At 34.6% G+C, this 19,587-nt stretch overlaps 1 protein-coding gene and 1 long non-coding RNA gene across 2 annotated transcripts; both read left to right on the top strand.

Moving 5' to 3' along the window:
* The first annotated feature begins 8,078 nt into the window (after positions 1–8,078).
* On the top strand, positions 8,079–10,687 carry LOC149420421 (uncharacterized). The gene is made up of 4 exons (XR_016302705.1): positions 8,079–8,147; positions 8,261–8,415; positions 9,017–9,163; positions 10,434–10,687. It is a non-coding gene; the product is annotated as an uncharacterized LOC149420421 (long non-coding RNA).
* Positions 10,688–13,650: 2,963 nt separating this feature from the next.
* On the top strand, positions 13,651–17,077 carry LOC149420420 (uncharacterized). The gene is made up of 7 exons (XM_089636357.1): positions 13,651–13,700; positions 14,272–14,388; positions 14,471–14,632; positions 14,851–15,119; positions 15,680–15,748; positions 16,569–16,726; positions 17,072–17,077. The coding sequence occupies exons 1-7, from the start codon at positions 13,696–13,698 to the stop codon at positions 17,075–17,077; spliced, it is 786 nt and encodes a 261-aa protein (XP_089492483.1). The 5' UTR covers positions 13,651–13,695.
* Positions 17,078–19,587: the final 2,510 nt, after the last annotated feature.

Raw genomic sequence — 19,587 nt, 5'->3', positions numbered from 1 at the left:
TCTTTGTGTTTAAGTGTTTGTAAATTCTTCGCGTTGACACTATATTTAAAAAAGTTATGAATTTGAAATTTGTTTATCTATTAAAATTACAAAAAATGTGACAAGTTTGTTTGGTGAAGTATCAAGTAAACTTTTAATTTTATTCATGCATATTTTACAGAATACCTAATGATCCTATATTAAGAAGTAAGTGGATAGAAATAATAAGAAAAAGCCGCGGAGAGGATGTCTGGCAACCAGCTAAAACATCTGTTATTTGCTCTGATCATTTCCTTGCCAAAGACGTTATTTTCCGTATTTCTTGTTTATTTGTTAAAAATAATCAAATAAAAATAAATCTCTTTTAACAATGATTTTCTTTTCATTTATATCACTATATTTATGTAGAAAACTATCTTACTTAAATGAATTCAAAATTAAACGAATTATAGGTCCCGCAAAATCGAAACATATTTTTCCCCAACTTTTTTGGGAAATACTAGGGAGCTGGTATCACTCAATACGCCTACAGTGACGTTAAGCGCTTACGTCAACGATATAAGTTGCGTATACTTGTGTGCGTGACACGCACACAAGTATTTCAAATCTGGCCTGTTCTTTTTGTCGGAATAACAGTGCGACACTCTATCTAGACATTTATATAATCAAAGCTTATATCTATGAGTACTTTTGACCTGTATACGTGTTATGTACTAAGCTTATCTGAAAACCCATAAAATTCATGGGTATACTGTAATACCGGGCCAAAATGTGAAGGAGCTGGTTTGTTTTGAATTTTTGAGTTAATTTAAAACAGAAATTTCCAATAACCAAACACTAACATTACTACAATTTGAGGAATTAAAGGTTTCTACTTTTTGGCAACGCAAGCCACTGAGAACATGCTGGGAACTGTTTCTAAAATAAATTGGTTTTCGGAAAACGAAGCCGGTTCACCGGTAGCCGGACCCGGTAGCCGGTACCGCAGTGATAGCCAACAGGTCCTTCTCTACCCACAATGTTGCCAGTAAGTTATATCTGAAGTGTGTTTCAGTTTTTATGTAGTACTGACCTAAACAATAGTGTATGGTCAATAAAAACCCACTACTGATTGGTTTATTTATGCCCACTACTGTGTGAGAAGAATGTTTGGAGAATTTATTATTCTATTTGCAAAAATTACTTTATGAATTAGGAATACTTTTGTAACCCAATAGCTTCAGTATCTATTTTTTTTGGTTTATGTGTAGGTATTATCGAAAAACAAACTTTTTTCCTGTAGAAAACGAAGGTCTGTTTTTTAACGCTAGATTGACATCAGAAAACACTTTACTAATCGGGAGTCGCTATATGCACAGCGACTAGTCGACAGGGGCGTGGCCAACATATCCGAGCATACCCGAGTGTGTTCCGAGTAAATTGTTTCTCACTGCCTGTAATGCAAAATCAGTGAAACGCGGTTGGCAGTGAAACGAAACGTCAGAAATCATCAGAAATGGCGTCTTTGTGTGCCGGTTTATACCGTCTTTTAGAAGTTTCGTTAAGTAATTTCAAAAAGAATTCAGAGACGGGTGTTATCAGTGGATACATTGACAATGAAGTAAATTATGAAGCATGTTCATGTTGATAAACTTCTTTGGTTAACAAAATCTACCAAATCTTTGGGATATAAATACGTTTGGACGAAGGATGGAAATGTATTACTGAGAAAGAACGAAGAATCCCCTATAATAAGAATAAATGATGTTAACGACATTCCAACCCAATAATCATGTACCTACTAGAGTAAGAAATTTTTATAATTAAATTTGAAAATGGATTACTATGACGATTTTTCGGTCCCAGACACTAAGGTTTATGAAAATATGACAGAACTAAATAACTACATAATTGAGGGAAATACAGATTTCAATTTAATAAATTTAAATATAAGAAGCATACGCAAACATTTTGATGATTTCTGTATTTTCCTCAATTCTCTTGATTTTCGTCCATATGTAATCATACTTACCGAAACGCAAATGCGTGACTCAATACCCTACCACATCTCCGATTATGAGACTTACTCACTACCCTGTAAACATACTTCTCACGATGGTCTCTCAATATTTTACAGTTCAAATAAAATAACTAACGTAATAATTAATATCCCCAAATTTAAGTATTCTAATGCCATACATTTATCCTTCACACATAACAGTAAAACATACTCTATACTTGCTATATATCGCTCCCCTTCCTTAGACTCTAAATCCTTTATTACAGAACTTAAATATTTTATAAATGAAAATAATTGCAATCAATCCGATTTCTCATTTATTGTAGGTGATATAAACATCAACATTGATAATTCGATCCTAAACCCTATTGCAAACGAATATCTAAATGTTATATATAGCGAGGGTTATCTGTCTTACATAAATAAACCCACTAGATATGGCCATCACGCTGATTCTTGCCTCGATCATATATTACTCAAAACTAATAAAAATTTTATACCCAGATCAGCTGTCCTAAAATTCGATATCACAGACCACTACTCAACCTTTTTCGGTCACAGTAAATTAAATTTTCATCATACAACTAAAGAACAACAAGTGGAAAAAAATAAAATTAACTACCAAACACTAAACAATTCTCTAAAAAAAGAAACTTGGAACCAAGTTTTATCCAATGATGACCCAAATCAATCACTGAATACATTCTATTCGATATTAAATAATAATATCAAAAATAGTCTAGAATTAACACGAACACCTAAAAGAAAACATAAAAAAATTAAACCATGGATCACGCGTGGACTGATAATTGCAAGTCAACACAGGAACAAACTGTACAAAATTTACAAAAACCATGAGAATTACTGTATGGTAAAAGGTGTACCATCTAATGGAAATTTACGTCAGCAATACATAATCTATAGAAATTTTTTTAATATTCTTATGAAGAAATGTAAACAAGAATACTATGCAAACCAATTGCAAAAAGCTGATAATGATTCTAAAAAAACATGGCAAGTCATAAATGAAATAACGAATAGAACACACAAAATAAAAAGATTTCCCGAAAAAATTGTAACAGACGATAAAATAGTCATAACGGATGTAGGAAAAATCGCAAATAAATTCAATGATTTCTTTACAAACGTTGCCGCAGATTTAATAAATAATAATCCCTCATTTCAAAACAGTATACATAAATCAACCCAAATAGACATACCCACCCCCGAATATACTCCTAATTTATCTCAATTTAAACGGATAACTGAATCTGAAATTATAAAACACATTGACAATCTTAAAACAAATACAGCCAATGGTCCAGATGAACACAACACAGGTGAACTCCTAGCGTGGAGGACAATATACTATACCATTGTTTAACAAATATATTAAAGAATAAATAAAAAAAAAAAAAAAAAAAAAAATTAAGCTGTATCACAATCAAGTCTATTAAACAACACATTTCTATGCCCTTACAACACATTTTTAATTCTTGCCTTGAAAAAAACATTTTCCCAAATGCATTTAAACTCTCAATTATTGTACCCATACATAAATCTGGATCGATCTCTAAACTTGACAACTACAGACCAATATCGCTGATATCCCAACTTGCAAAGATATTAGAAAAAATCATAAAGATACAAGTACTAGAGTTTCTAGAATCTAATGCACTCTTGTCACCACACCAATATGGTTTCAGATCAGGTCTTAGTACTGATGATGCTTTATTTAATCTAACAAAAAAATTATACACCAATCTAGATTCGAATATGAAAAGTTTAACAATATTCTTAGACCTAAAAAAGGCTTTTGATACCGTCAATCATAATAAACTGCTTGGAAAACTTAATAATATGGGAATCAAAAATAATTGTCTGTCACTTTTAACAAATTATTTACTTGATCGCAGACAATCCACAAAAATTGGCGTAAATATTAGTAAACCAGCATCTATGAGACATGGGGTTCCACAAGGAACAGTTATAGGTCCGCTTTTGTTTCTAATTTATATTAATGACCTATGTAATATTAGTATTCCGGGAAAACTTTTCTCGTATGCTGACGATACTGCAATCACAGTTCATGGTAAATCCTGGGACGAGGTCTCTAAAAATGCAAATAAGTGCACAATTATTGTCAAAGAATGGCTCAATCAAAACCTTCTAACTCTGAACTGTGAAAAAACTATATATATTCCTTTTTATAATACCAAAAAAGCGGCACCCTTAACTCATCTAAGTATAAGGTTTCACAAAAATACTTGCAATCCTGTCTTATGCACTAACTGTACAGAAATGAAATCGGGGAATACAGTTAAATATTTAGGAATTATAATAGACAGCCAACTCAAATGGACAAATCACGTAGAAAAGCTTGTAAATAAACTTAGATATTTAACTTATATTTTTAAACGTTTAAATAACATAGTAGATATCAAAAGAATCAAATTGGTGTATCATGCATTGGTGCAATCATCAGTATCTTATGGAATAATTGCATGGGGGGGGATTTATAACACCCATATTAAGCCACTGGAAATAACACAAAAACTAATACTAAAAATAATGTTGCATAAAGATATGACCTACCCCTCCTTGCAATTATTCGAAGAGGCTAAATTGTTAGAGATAAGAAAAATTTACTGTACACAATGTTTAAAATATATATTTGCTCGAAATTTTCTTTTTATAAAAAATGAAAATCGGTCTAGTAATAGGGTAAATAATGTATTTAAAGTTCCACTGTGCAAAACAAGGCTTGCGCAAAGACATGCTTATTTTATTACACCAAAAATTTATAATGCACTTTATACCAATACAGAAATCAAATGTGAAAATATATCATCCTACAGGAAACATAAAAATGTAATAAAGTCTTGGATAAATACCATAGATATTAATATTTACCTGCTGTAACATCTGATCTTAATCTCTATTAACTTTTAACAAATCCTTATTAACTTTTATTTTTCATATTTAATCCCGTAAATACAGTAAATAATGATTTTACTATAAATATTTTCATTCTTTTCTTTTCAATTTTCTACAAAGATAAAATATGTATATTTAGAGTAATTTTAACTGAACTGCCTTAAAGAAACACAAGTATACCCACGAACTGGCGATGCCTATTAGGGCGGAACGAAATTTTTTTTTTCTAATTCTGATTTGGAATAGTTGTATTAAGTTGCCAATTGCCATCAATTACCTCAATTAAAAATATAAAAAATATCAGACAACGGTAAGAGCCCCCGCCAAGACATCGAACATTTACAAAAACGACAGTTTATGGGATATTTGCGCGGCCTAGAAAATAGTACAGAATTTATTAAAATAGGTTTATTTTATTTAAAAACATATTCAAATATAGTTAACTAGCTATTGCAATCAAATATTTCTTTATTTTAATATACTTTGGCGCTGTAACAGAGGTGCAAAGTGCGGGACGAAGCGGAGAGCGGCACCTGACAATCTACGAAATGCAGTTATTTTGTTTAAACTACTGTCGATAATTGTCTCAGGTGAAAGGTCGCGCGTCAATTATATTCACGACTACTTATTGATAAAGGTTTTTTAAGTGAATTAAACTGATTTCTAGAAGACAAAATTTAAAATGTCCGATATTTGGTGTAAGTGCAGAGTTGAAAGAGAATATCCTACCTACGTATGAAAATGTGATGAAATTCTACGAATGGGTTAGACAAGACTTAAAAGTAAGGAATAACACAACAAAAGAATCTACGTATTTGGAAATTGCCGTAGTAGTTTGAACGAAAATTGAAGAATTGTGGATAAAATCTTCGATTCCAATTGTCACACACAAAATAATCTTACAGTTACTAAAAAGTTATCACTCGAAGTGTTATAATTTGAAAAAGTCTTTGAAGAAACTTAAGGAAGAAAATTTAGAAGAGTTCAGAGTACAGAGTAGAAAGATTTTTGACATAGCTGCAAGTAAATGTCAAGAATTTGTAAGCTGTACTTGTTTGAGAGAAAAAAAAAGTTCCAAAAGAGGAACAAATGTTTTAAGAAGACCAACGCACTAACTGACTAATGGCTTTAGGAAGAACTGATCTTATCCATAGTAAAAAAATGCTAAATAGAAGATTACGTACTCTCAAACAAGAAATGAGGCATAATAGATAGGATGAAACTAAGAACAATAAGGCAGAATTAGACGCGAGCAAATTTTAACCGAAGAAAGAGTAACAGAAATTCCTTCATTATATTTCGATGGAAGGAAAGACAAGACGGCTAAAACTGTTTTAAAAAGATCGAAGAGGCTTAGAGTGATTGTACAAGAGAAAAATATTTCGATTATAAAAGAACCAGGTACTGTTTATGTCGGGTATGGGGTTCCAACATCGGGCAGTGCAAGAAATATTGAAAGAGCTATCCACAGATTTTAAATGACTGAAAAGATATCACTAGATGGTTTAATGGCTGTTGGCTGTGATGGAAAAACACACAAATACAGGGAAAACAGACAATCTCGACCATTGCAATGGATAATTTGTCTCTTACACTCCAATGAGTTACCATTGAGGCATTTGTTTACCTATTTGGATGGCCCTACTGCAGGACCTAAATCATTTGCAGGTCAAATTGGCAAAGCATTAGAGATATGCGAGACGCTGCCGTTGGCTAACTTTGAGAAGATAGAAGGTGAACTACCTCCACAAATATCCACAGATCTCAGTACAGACCAGAAATATTTACAAGAAATTACTACTGCTGTCATAAATGGATCCTGGTCTCCTGGATTTATTAAAGAGAAGCTCAGGTAAACTACCCCATGCCCGCTGGATGACAAGAGCTAATCGCATACTGCATTTGTATATTTCTGCAGAAAATCCACAACAAAATCTTGTGACTTTAGCAACGTTTTTCGTATAATCATACGCTCCTGTCTGGTTTACTATCAAAACACATTCATCCTGCAAAGATGGTTCAAATCATTTATGGAAGCTCATTAACAGCACTAGATATTTGTCCAACGAGTTGTTAGTGATAGTGGACCCTGTTATAATTTGTACCAGTTACTTCGCTCATCCAGAAAACTTGTTGTTGAGTATGATAACAGATTCATGTAAGCACATTAGAGAACTCGCTGCAAGACGCATTTAAAAGGCTCGTCAAGTTAATAAAAAATCTGTTTCGCGCATTTTTGAGGTGCCAAAAGTGAACTTAAATGCATGTTCTTACATAGACATGATTGACTGGCAACAAAATATATACGAACCCTCAATACTGATGAATATTTCCGATGGTCAGTTACAAGATCTTATTGAAAATGGAGAAGATACATTGTTGAAGTTTATGAGACTGACTTGCCATACCTAGGCTGTGGAAAGATTTGTAAAAGTTGTGACAGAAGCAGTTCTAAGTGCATTCGACAAGATAAGACGAGAGGGATTTATAAAATCTAAATTAGCATCTCTAAAACTCATGCCAAAGTTTGAACCTAAAAATGGTTTTTTGCTATAAAAAATGATTTTATTCATACCAACATAACTTTCTTAATCTGTGTTTAATTTTGAAATAAATGTTTTTATTAATTAAAATCTACTTTTATTTTATCATTTCATGCATAACATATTATATTTACTTATTATTTTGTTTATAGGGTGTTTAATACAAAACGTCTGTAAAAACTTAAAAAATAAAATTTCAAGTCTCTGGCGGGACCTCAAGATGTCGAGCTAGAAGTTCCAAATTGAGAACTGTTATTTAGAATTACATAAAGCAACTTTTCTCTGGTATTCCAATTCGAATTTCGAAAAAAAAAAATTTTTCATACAAAAGTGTTCCACCCTAATGCCTATGTGGGATTTTTTTGCTATCATACATTTATGCATATTATTATTTTTATGTATATGCTGTTTATGAACTCGTGTGTGTGTACGTGTATTGTGTGTGTATGTTATGTATGGTGTGTAATACACTATATATGTATACATATGTGCATGTGTACATATACTTTTCTGTAATTCGCATTGTTTCTTTCTTTTTTTAATATGTATGTAAAAAACATAATTTGTATTTTAAAACCATGTATGTAACAAAAAAAAAAAAAAAAAAAAAAAAAAAAAATGTCTGTGTTCTGTGAACGCGTTGGGGCACTCTTTTTCAACGAGAGACAGTATGAAAAAGAAGTTGGGAGGTAAGTTCTAAACCTTAGGGCCTAGGTCTATGGTAGGCCTTCCCATTTCTTCAGTTCATAAGCAGCTGCTGATATTTACGAGTTATTCGAAATTAACATTTCCAATCTTTCAGATGCAGTATACACGTTCTGCCCGCCTACAGTGGAGTTCTTTGGGATTCCATTTTTTTGGGCTGCCATTTACATTCGGTATGAATGCGTACAGAGAGTGCGCCCAAGGCCCCCGACTACACCGCCCAAATAAAAAGAAGAAAAGAGAGTTGAATTGGTATGTTAATACACCCTTGAACCACATCAGCTAGGCCTACTCCCCCTCGTCTTTCAATAGTAGCATTGACAGAGCACCGAGGACTCTCTGGTCCAAGATTAATGTCTATAACCCCAAAATGATCACCATATCGTCGGTGATGTGTTTAAAACAAAAAAAAGCGATGGGCCTGGGCCTAGGTAATCTAGGACTAGATTACACCAGGGGTCTTCCTAATATGGCAGTTGGAGCTCCGTCTCATTTAGATTAACACGACAATCACACCAATTACAATTCATCTTTGTGTGTTTAAAAGTGTGCCGTGGCTCGTAACACATCCTCATGTCGTGTTAGTCTAAAGAAGACCATGCTCAAAGTGCCAAATTAATTAAAGCCCCTACAGCTATATCTCATTTCACATTTTTAATTCATATCACACTGGATTATAACCACACTTGTAATTTTATACTAATGTCAACATTGCATAGGCCCTAACAACTTTTGTAAAAGTTAATCATCTGCGTCAAATAAATTAACCATGGGCAATTTATTTGCTGCATAAATAATAGGCGTCTTATGCGTATAAGCCTATTAGACCATATACCTTGAATTGTTCTTTCAGGCTGATCACCCAAACCATAAGAAGAAGAGGTTCCGGGTTTTGGACTCCAAGAAGCTTGGTTGTCCCGCAATGATGAGTGTGAAACAAATAAAATATTTTCCAGAATTTCCTGTTCCACCTCAAATTGCAGAAAGAGCAAAAACGAAGGTATGATAGTTTCTTTTCTCTGCTTATCCCTACATGGGCAATCACTTTATAACATTATTTTAATGTTTTCACTATAGTTAGATGCAGTGTTGTGTCAGATACTTTTTAAAAGTATCTAGATACAGATACAGATATACTTGGCAAAATTTGTAGCCAGATATAAAATTGTATCTGTATGTAGATACATATACTTTTTAAAAGTAACTCACAGATACTCGGATACTTTTCTTCTTTTTTGGGGGAAAACTTAAAAAAATATATATATTATCGAAAACAGCGATTACTTTAATTTCTTAAAGACGGTAGACGTAAACGCTTGTGATTATTTTACATATTTACACTTGCTTGTTTTATTCGTTGCCCAAAAAGATATTGGCAAATTGGCCTGCAAGCGGTGATAACATAAATGCATTAGGGGTCCTCGCGAGTACCCGGGTAGCATATTACTACCCGGGTACCAGACGCCCCTTGGATAAATAAAACATACGTGAACTATGTGCAACTTGATTACTTTGGGTTCTGATGGAAAATTAAAAAAAAAAAATTTAATTATTCATTATTTTTATTTTATTTTTTAAATTCATTTTTTTTATAAACGGGGGTACCCGGGTACTCGGTTACTCGGTTACTCGGGTTAGGACCCCTAAAATGCATGTATATAAACTGCTATAAAATATTATACACTAGATGGACAAAGGTACCCACTAGCTGAATCTGTTAGAAAACTTTAAAATTAACTAGAGAAAATCGGTAAAGAATTTCACTTCGAAAATAAAGTATCTGAAAGTATCTGAGTATCTGAGGTGTCAGATACTAGTAAAAATGTATCTAGATACAGATACAGTTATAGAAATATAGCTAGATACAGATACACAAAAATGTATCTAGATACTACACAACACTGGTTAGATGCAACGTTATACAAATACCGTTTTGGACAACACACATTTGTTTAGAAGGAAATGTGGTGGGAATACGCAACTTCCCATCGCTTACTTAAACACGTTTTCAACATTCTTATCTATTGAATTTGACTGTGCTGCCATGGTAGATGTCAGCACAGTACCATGGCCGGAAATATGATTCCCAGGGCCTCAACACTGCAAAATAGAAGGTGTGAAGCATACTTCCCTGTGCCCTTCAGGAAATCAGATATTTTTTTGTTGAAAATATTATTTTATATTTTTTACTGCCTACCAAACCAATAATTACTGTTTTTGTAGGGTTCTGTTATTTTTATTTATAGTAAAACATTGTGGCTTGTTTTCAGATTCTGAAACAAGTGAAGGCAGCCCTTCAATCCACCAGCCCACCTAAATGTGTGCTACGTTATTACGTCTCGGCAACCGGAGAAGCGAGCCACAACCACAGCAGAGACGCGGCCAAGATGACCCAACAAATTCATCCTGACCTGATACAGGAGATCAACAGGCTTGTTGAAGCTGGAGTTTCCTCAGTACGAGATGTGTCTCTATTGTTGGAGCAATTTATTAAACATAAATTTCAGGATGGGGCAGAACCTGATCGGCTCATTCCAGGGTTTATCTGTCATGTTTTTAAAGGGGTTTGTTCCCTCAATGTTTATATTTCCTTTGTGTGGTGTAATGTATTATTTTCCATTAATAAAATAATATCAAATTTTTTTAATTTTTTTTTATTGGTTTTCAAGCTACAATCCCGTTAAACTGCAATAAAGCAATTTGTCAACAGGATGTTAATGATCAATTACATACATACACACATACTATTATTACTATAACTATACAATTAACACACCTAAATTAATATAAAATATCTCTATTTAGTAACCATTGTTTCAGCATATATCTCAATCTATTTGTAGAATCGCAATTTTTTATATTAATGGGTAACATGTTAAGCATTTTTGGCACGTTAAATTCTAGGGTTCGCCGTCCGTATTTATTATTATATTTTGGAACAAGCATTCCTTCATTCTTTGAAAACCTTGTATTATATTCATGTTCCACTTTCTTTTTATAATCAGACTCAGATATATGTTGAATCAATGTTTTGTACCATAAGGCCTGCACCGGTAATATTGTTAAATTCCGATACAACAATGATATGTTTCGTCTCTGTGAAAAAATATGTTTTTGAGCTAATAACTTAACCATAGAATTTTGTACTGATTGCAGGTGGTTTAAATTAGTTTTACAAGAGTGACCCCAAGTAGTTAAACCATACCGTAAAGTTGATTCTGCGAGTGATAGGTAAATAATTTTTAAAATATTCACCGGAACGAAACATTTCAGTTTGTATATCCTACCCACTATCGCTCTCAGCCGCTTGCAAGTTTTGTTTATTTGTGTATCCCATTTGAAATGACAATCAACAGTCACCCCCAAATAAACGTATTCATTTACCAGTTCAATACTTTCACACATACAGGGCTGTAAAATGTTTTGATGAATACATATAAAGTTATGTGAAATTATTTTAGGCATGATCTGAAATGAAGCATGTGGAGACCGTATGTACATCAATTTAGTTTTCTTGGTATTAATGATTAGACCTGCGTCATGTGACCATTTTATCAGGGACGTAAAGTCATGTTGCATATATTTAATCGCAATGGATAATTGTTCATCGGATATGACAAGAGCAGTGTCGTCAGCATATACAAAGTGTCTTAAATATTTTTTTCATTATTGATACAAATATAATATAAAGGATTGGACCCAAAATCGACCCCTGCGGGACTACAGCATAGATTTTTTTCCTCCAGCTCATTTTTTCTAATATTTTTACACAGATATGTCTATTATAAATAATTTTTAAACAAATTAAGTAGGTTACCTCTAATTCCAATTGCTTCTAAGATTTTTAATAATTTCTGTGGGTCAATTGTATCAAACGCTTTGGAGTTATCTATAAATACAGTAAAACCCCTATTTTACGTTTTTTAAGGGACTGAAAAAAAAAAACCTAAACGGAGGGAAAATGTAAATGGGGGGTATTGAATTTTATTTTTTATTACAAAAATTGTGTATAAATATATTAGGGATACTGAAGAAAAGAACCTTTTCATTAAAAAAAAATCATATATATCATGGGGTATTGAAGAAAAACACATTTTAAATTTTATTTTTTATTAAAAAAATCACGTAGATTAGTTTGTTGCATTTTTTTTTTCTGTTCTATTTCTTTTTCGATCTTGTATAGACATTTAAAAGTTTCTTCTCGAACACCGCCAATGCTTGAAAAATAGGTTTTAAGACCCTCGATGTACTTCATCGCTTCTTCTTTTGTTGGGATCACATTCTCTTCTTCATCGGATGGCTCTTCTTCACAGGACGAGTTTTCTGGTGCTACATGACTGTCCACGATGTCGTCCACTTCCACCAAGTCTGACGTCATCACGTTGGAGTCGAGGTTCATGAAGTCCTCCAAGGGTTGATCAGAAATCCTTTCCCAGCTATCAATAATATGATCCTCGGTATCTTCTTCTGCCGCTGCCTCCTGCTCCTTGTTTATCCCAGCTTTCCAGAAACAATTTTTTATCGTCACGTCCGTAATTTCACCCCATGCCTTTACAATATAATGCATTGCATCTAAAATGGATATTTTAAACTTTTTGGGGTCCTCACCTCGTTCTAGCTCAGACAATAACTTATTTACCAAGTTTTTTCGGTAGTAGTGCTTGAATGAACGGATTATCCCCAAATCCAGAGGTTGCAGTTCACTCGTGCAGTTGGGTGGAAAAAATGCCAACTTAACATTCCTCAGTGTCAGATTTGTGGGGTGCGCAGGGCACCGATCAAGGAATAATACAATTTTCCGATTTTTTACTCCCATCAAAGCGTCTAATGCAGTAAGTTGCTTTTCGAATAAGGTTGAAGTCATCCATGCCTTTTTATTAGCTGCATATTTTGTTGGCAGCGACCTCACATTTTTGAAGCAGCGGGGCTTTACAGACTTCCCAATTACAAATGGGGGAAGCTTCTCACTGCCATCTGAATTCGTAATCAAAAGAACAGTAAGCCTCATCTTGCTTAATTTTCCTCCGTGACAGTCCTCCCCTTTAAAGCAGAATGTCTTAGACGGTAGTACGCTGAAGAACAGCCCAGTCTCATCCGCATTGAAGATATCTCCGGGAGCATAGTCTGCAATTAACGTCGGAACATCTGTCTGCTTCCAATCTTCAGCAATATCTAAATCAACACTTCGTGATTCTCCGCAAATCGATCTGTAGACCACATTATGCCTCTTTTTAACCACTGGAACGATTTCGGTCGAAAAATCGACCACTTTTATTTTTCTGCGATTGATATCGGTCCAAAAATGGACCGATTTTTCTACCATTCGTAAAATATTTATTGTAATTATTTAAAACGTTTCCATGGCCAGCTACTTGTTTTATCGAATAGCTGATAATATATTCTCTTTGTCTATGAACTTATCCGTTGTCTTTGAAGTGTTATTTAACGAGTTTTCGCGGTTTTTTTATGGCGTCCTGTCAAAAACAAAATTATAAATTTTCAACATTCACGAAATTTTGGACTCTTCCTAAAATGCCGTAAGTAATTAATTTATTGGGTTTTTAACGCATAATTATATATCTGTGTAATCATGATTGACTTATCTATCTTTGAAATGCGTTTTTAATTCGTTTGTTTGTATTATATTGTTTTGGTTGAAGTTTTTGTGTAAGATTACGTCAACTGAAGACGTCATCTGTTTTTGATTTACAATAATGTCTTAAATACTGCACTCGCGCATTTGAAATATAGATATTCCATCACAGTGATTCAAAACAAAGAGATATATATAAGTTTTATTTGAATTGGTTCATTATTAATACAGATATTTGCTAACCAATTATTTTAAGTCATATGTCAAAAAGTTGACTCTTTTTCACATGTAAAATGGTGTAAAGCCTTCGTCACACAATAAAAATTTAGTAATTTAGTTGTATAATTAATTAATTTGTTTACTTTTACCAAATTTGTGCAGAAACAGCTGTCGTCCAGGGAAAGGGATCACTCCACAACCCAATAATTATTTTCAAATTTTATATTAGTGCAATATTTAACAAAATTTAAACATTTAAGTACTTACATTAAGTGTTTTCAATTTAAAATTTATAGAGCGGTGCTGACTGCAAGAGGAGGCAGAGGAAAAGGGAGACGTGGGGTACGAGCTGGTGCCGGACTACCTGCACGTGGACGTCAACGCAGAGCTGCAATTGCAGCCTCGTCTGGAGTGTTAGTATTTTTTAATGTTTTTTTATGAAAGTACTTTGCTGTGGCCGTTGAACTCATCATATATTTGTATTTATTTAAACAGCGACCCTGCTTTGCTACTGGTGCGAGAGGATCGCGTCAAGGCCCTAAAGGCTGTTAGGGCCCTGCCTGCTTCCATCCGGCTAGAGCTGGAAAGCCGAAAATTCAAGAAGCAGGCGGCGCGCATTTTGCTCCCTACCGCACCTCCAAGAAAAACTAAACAAAAGTAAGTAATCGTATTTAGATGCTTGGTACAATATTATTGTTTTTTCCTGACAGCGTTCCACTCTTACAGTGAGAGTTGGTAAGTTCAGCGCTCTGTGCATTTGGCACATTCAGTGCATATTTTACAGAGTTCTTATTTTATTGTTTATTTACATACTGCACTTACTGTTTCACACGTGAATGAGAACAATTTTCTATGATTTATGTAAATGTTTTCAGAATTCCATCTCCGGAGAGAACAACGTGTCCCTTTTCACAAGGGACGCCTTCACCGTTGCCACGACCCGTACCACCACCGTGGATGTCCACTCCCGCACAGACCCAATCAACGGCTCCCAATGCACCAATTATGCCTATCCGTGCAGCATCTCCCGAGCCGTTACCTGGGACATCGCGGAGTGGGGAACTCTTCTCTCCGGAAGCCGGCTATCACAGCGAACTGTGGGTGGACGTACCATTCTACGAAGAATTGTCGGCGTTTGGGAACGGTGAGTTTATTTTTTGAAATGTCATACCAGGGGCTCAATATAAAATCAATTATCTATATTTTATATTGATATCCCTAGCACAGTTTCACTGTTGGTATATTGGCAGGAAATAAGCATAGTACTTAAAAATTCCACATAACAAACATACAAAATGTATTGTTGTTATGTCGTGGATGCATCATTACACATCTTTTTTCTGTAACGGGTATTGCAGAGTGAGAAATAAGACATGCCGAACTTCTTTGCGAGGATTACATTTGATTCACCGGCTTCTAAACGGTGTAATACAGCATTTTTTTCTTAAATTGAAAAAACACTTTCGCTTCACGGGACTCATTGTGTTGCGAGGCTGTATTGGTAGGTGGGTTTTGTAACCGGACAAATTATCATTAAAATAGGTCGCTTTACGTAGTTGGTCACTTTAAACGGATACGTTTTCCTACTAAAAGCTATGAAACCTTACTAGAGTTTACATTATCGTCACTTAAAACAGTAGACCGTTAAATGCAAAGTCATTATATCCAAATTCTACTGTAAATTTGTGTTTTCTTTTATTTCAGAGTCAGACATGGGCAGAAAAAGTAACGTGGACGAGGCAGCTGTACTAGAAGAGTCTGTACTTGGAAACCGTGAGTTATAAAACTAACTAACTTACCTTCACGCCATTTCGGTAGGCAGAGAGGATGAACCACCATGCAACTCGATCTTGGCACACACACTCTTTTCTTCATTCCATACCTACCTGACTGTGCTATTCTGACTCCTGACATTGCCCGCCTCAAGTATTTGATTAACTTTTTATATTTTTTTTAATATGAATACCTCACAAGAGCCTCAGCTGGAGCCAGTGAGACTATGGCATCCCCAATTGGGGGATGTTGTGAGGCTGAAGGTAAGTGGGGAAGGGAAAGAGGAAGTACCTGGCTATTCAGATCTAGTCACTAAACACGGCTAAAGCCATTTGGAGCAACGTTTCAATTCTGAATGGTGGTCTTACACCAGGGCGATACTGGTAGTATCTTCCACTCTGGAACGTGCCGCAAATATACTATATATTATTTTAATTAATTAATTGTGAAATAACACAAATCAATCAAATAAAATTTATTTGCGCACGCCGGGTTCGAACCGGCGACCTTCGGAATGGCAGTCCAATGCGTTACCACTGGACTATGCCGGCCGTCAAAAGCCATTTCAAGCAACGTTTCAATTCTGAATGGGGTCTTACACCAGGGCGATACTATGGGTATCTTCCACTCTGGAACGTGCCGCAAATATAATATATATTATTTTAAATGAATTTTGTGTGAAAATAACACTAATTATTCAAATATAATTTATTTGATTTGATCCCGCGACCATCGTATTGCGAGTCATAAGCCGTACCAGAGGCAGTGGGTTATCGTAATATAGACACATTAAATTAATTTGGGTTTTCTGTTGTTTCAGAAATGGACAGATCGAGCGACGAGGATGACGAAGCGAGTGACGTCGACCACGAAGAGAGCGATGAGGATACCTTCTGCATGCCGCCAATACCTTATCATAATATTATCAACGTTTCACCTAACTCCGCTATGGCCATAGACTTTAGTAGACAAGACCAGGTAGATAGTGAGGCAATGCGTTTGATTCTGCCGCCTGAAGGTTACTCTTTCGATTGGTCTAATGATATCTTACGTTTTACTGGGATAAGGGAGACTTTCACAGGCACGCCGGGACCAACTTTCAATACCGACGAAATGGGCAAACCTGTGGATGCCTTTCTTAAAATCTTTGATGCAGATTTCGTTGAACTGATCGCGAGAGAGACCAACAGGTATGCAGATCAATGGATTGCGAAAAAACAATTTAAGCGTCATGCGCGTACCAATAAATGGGCTCCCACGAATAAAGAGGAAATGTATGTATTCTTGGCAATTTTAATGTATCAAGGTATTAGTCTTTTCCAGATCTAGTCACTAAACATAACTAAGCCAATTCAAGCAATGTTCAATTCTGAATGGTGGTCCCTCACCAGAGCGATACTCAGAATCTCACTCTATAGCGAGGCACAATGATATTATTATGTATTGATTTTCTTAAATTATGAATAAACCAATAAACTGAATACATTTTTATTATGACAAAGTGTGTAAACAATGTTTAAATCAAAATACTGCTCTTTCATTGTAACCATACAACTGTAATATTGATTTAAAAGGATATTAGGGCTTAATAAATAAATCAATTATTGGTTCCATCAATTATTTTCCCCTCATCCATTTTTTTTCGATACCTTTGCGTTTAGATATAAAATTATCACTATGATTTTATTTGCCATTCTACGGTCATACAAAGGTTTGATATATATATACAAATTTATCATCATTTTACATATTCCGATATACCCTATGTAGATTGACCTTAAGGTAGCTGTCAGTAGTGATTTTTCGTCAAATATTGGTGAATTTCATCAACTTTCAAAGTATCCCCCTGAAATATTGGCAATGTTTATATCTATGATGTATATCTCATTTTAAGCCTTATTTCCTCGTTTTGCACGTTATATAAAAACATGGTTACAAATCTCCAGTTCTAATTTACAATTATTTAAAAAGTAGCACCATGATTTTGACATCGTGAAATAGGCTCTCTGTATAATTCATCAAATGAATAAAATAAAGCCAACACGGCGACTATGCTTATTAATAATTGTAGACAGTTAATGTATCTTCCTAACGTAATACCAGTTTTTGTGGTAAATTTATTATATAGTATAATACAGTGATTTCAATTTTGACACGTCACGCACTCAAATTTTAAAAAATTATTTTCTAACCAAACTTTTGAAGAGAGCATAACGTACAAAAAATTATTTTCCCATTATATTCTTGCATCTGTGGTTATCAAACAGGCCATAGAGAACATAAAAACGTAGAAAATATTCTATAAAGATATTTAAAACTGCCACTGGCGGCAATTTCAAATCACAAAAACGCTAATTTCGCGCATTCATAAAGTTTAAGATTTTTTAATAATTTATCTATCAATTCTAAAAATATAGAATAATTATAAAAATATAGGTGAATTCATTGGCTGTATAGCACTACAATCAGTTTTATGTCTCCGTATTAAAATTCGGAGGTTTGATTTTTTTAATGTTGGCGGAAAATATTCAAATTCGTCGCCAAAAAACCGCGAGCAATCGGAGAAAAAAGTTTTTTGACGCGCGATCGTTCGAGTGGTTAAAACGGTCTATCCATCCATTTGAGGCAGTAAATCCTTCGATACTGAGTCGATCCGCGATGCGTAGCGCCTTTTCGCGAATAATCGAACCACCGACGGGAACATTGCTGGCCCTCGCACTGACGAACCACTCTTTCAAAATTTCTTCCAGTTTTTCATACTTCGACGTAGTAATATATTTACGTTTTTTCGCCATGACACCACATTGAATCGCACTTTTTTCGATAGATTCCCGATTTTTAATGATTGTAGCCAACGTAGTTATGGGTATACCCAAATCACGAGCCAGCGAAACACGTGAACCAACGTGTTTATTAACCTTTTCAAGAATGTTCCTTTTCTCTCGCACTGACAACGTTTTTCTTTGTTGAGACATAATAATAATATATGTATACGTAATACACTTTAGATTGTAATAAACTTAACGAAAACAAAACAAGAAACGTAAAAACTATGTGATGATCGCGAATAATGTCAGAAAGAAGTGTCACAAATCGAGTTGAAAACCGAATGACAGATGCGTAAATAAACCGAACAAATGATGCTACAGTATTTTACACATGGCTAAAATTTAAAAATGTCGGCCAATCACCGCGTTATGCTCCGTACCCCGACCAATCACGGCACGGCTGGCTAAAATTGAAATATCTCGGCCAATCACCGCGTTATGCTCCGTACCCCGACCAATCACGGCACGGCCGGCTAAAATTGAAATATGTCGGCCAATCACCGCGTTGCGCGCCGTAAGCCGACCAATTACGGCACGGCCGTGTCAAGCCCGCGAAACTAACATTTTTTGAATATTTTCGACGTAAATTGCGGGAAAAAAAACGTAAAAAGCGAGTATCAAATGTACTAAAATATATCGGGACTGAAATAATTACGCGTAATTGGCAGGAAAACGTTAAATCCGGGGACGTAAAATACGGGTTTCACTGTAGTACTAAAACATGTCTTTTATGGTTTAATTCATTATTAATATAATTTGAAAAATCCTGTAATAAATTCTCTGTGCTTTTTTTCTTTTGAAAGCCATATTGTTTTTGGTCTATAATGCTAAATTTTAAGTATATGAATCAATGAATTGCCCAACTTCCTTCATTGCTCACTTATCCTCCAACATACTATATGGCATCCAAATTTTCACATAGACTCCAAATAATGCTAGTTTTACTTTCCCATAGGTGTACTGTTTTGTAATGTAAAAAGATTAGATACTTTGAGTATATATTATAGGCCT

This window comes from Hesperophylax consimilis, chromosome 10 (genome assembly GCF_061612785.1).
Source record: "Hesperophylax consimilis isolate HC1 chromosome 10, BYU_Hcon_1.0, whole genome shotgun sequence".
NCBI classification, from domain to species: Eukaryota; Metazoa; Arthropoda; class Insecta; order Trichoptera; family Limnephilidae; genus Hesperophylax; species Hesperophylax consimilis.
The sequence above is the reverse complement of the archived record's forward strand: the minus strand, read 5'-3'. Positions and strand labels throughout refer to the sequence as shown.

Bases quoted from the DNA above. Each gene is read 5' to 3' on its own strand.
- LOC149420420 (XM_089636357.1), top strand. The intron at 14,633-14,850 runs GTAAGTAATCGT...AAATGTTTTCAG, and splicing joins CCAAGAAAAACTAAACAAAA to AATTCCATCTCCGGAGAGAA. The intron at 15,120-15,679 runs GTGAGTTTATTT...CTTTTATTTCAG, and splicing joins ATTGTCGGCGTTTGGGAACG to AGTCAGACATGGGCAGAAAA.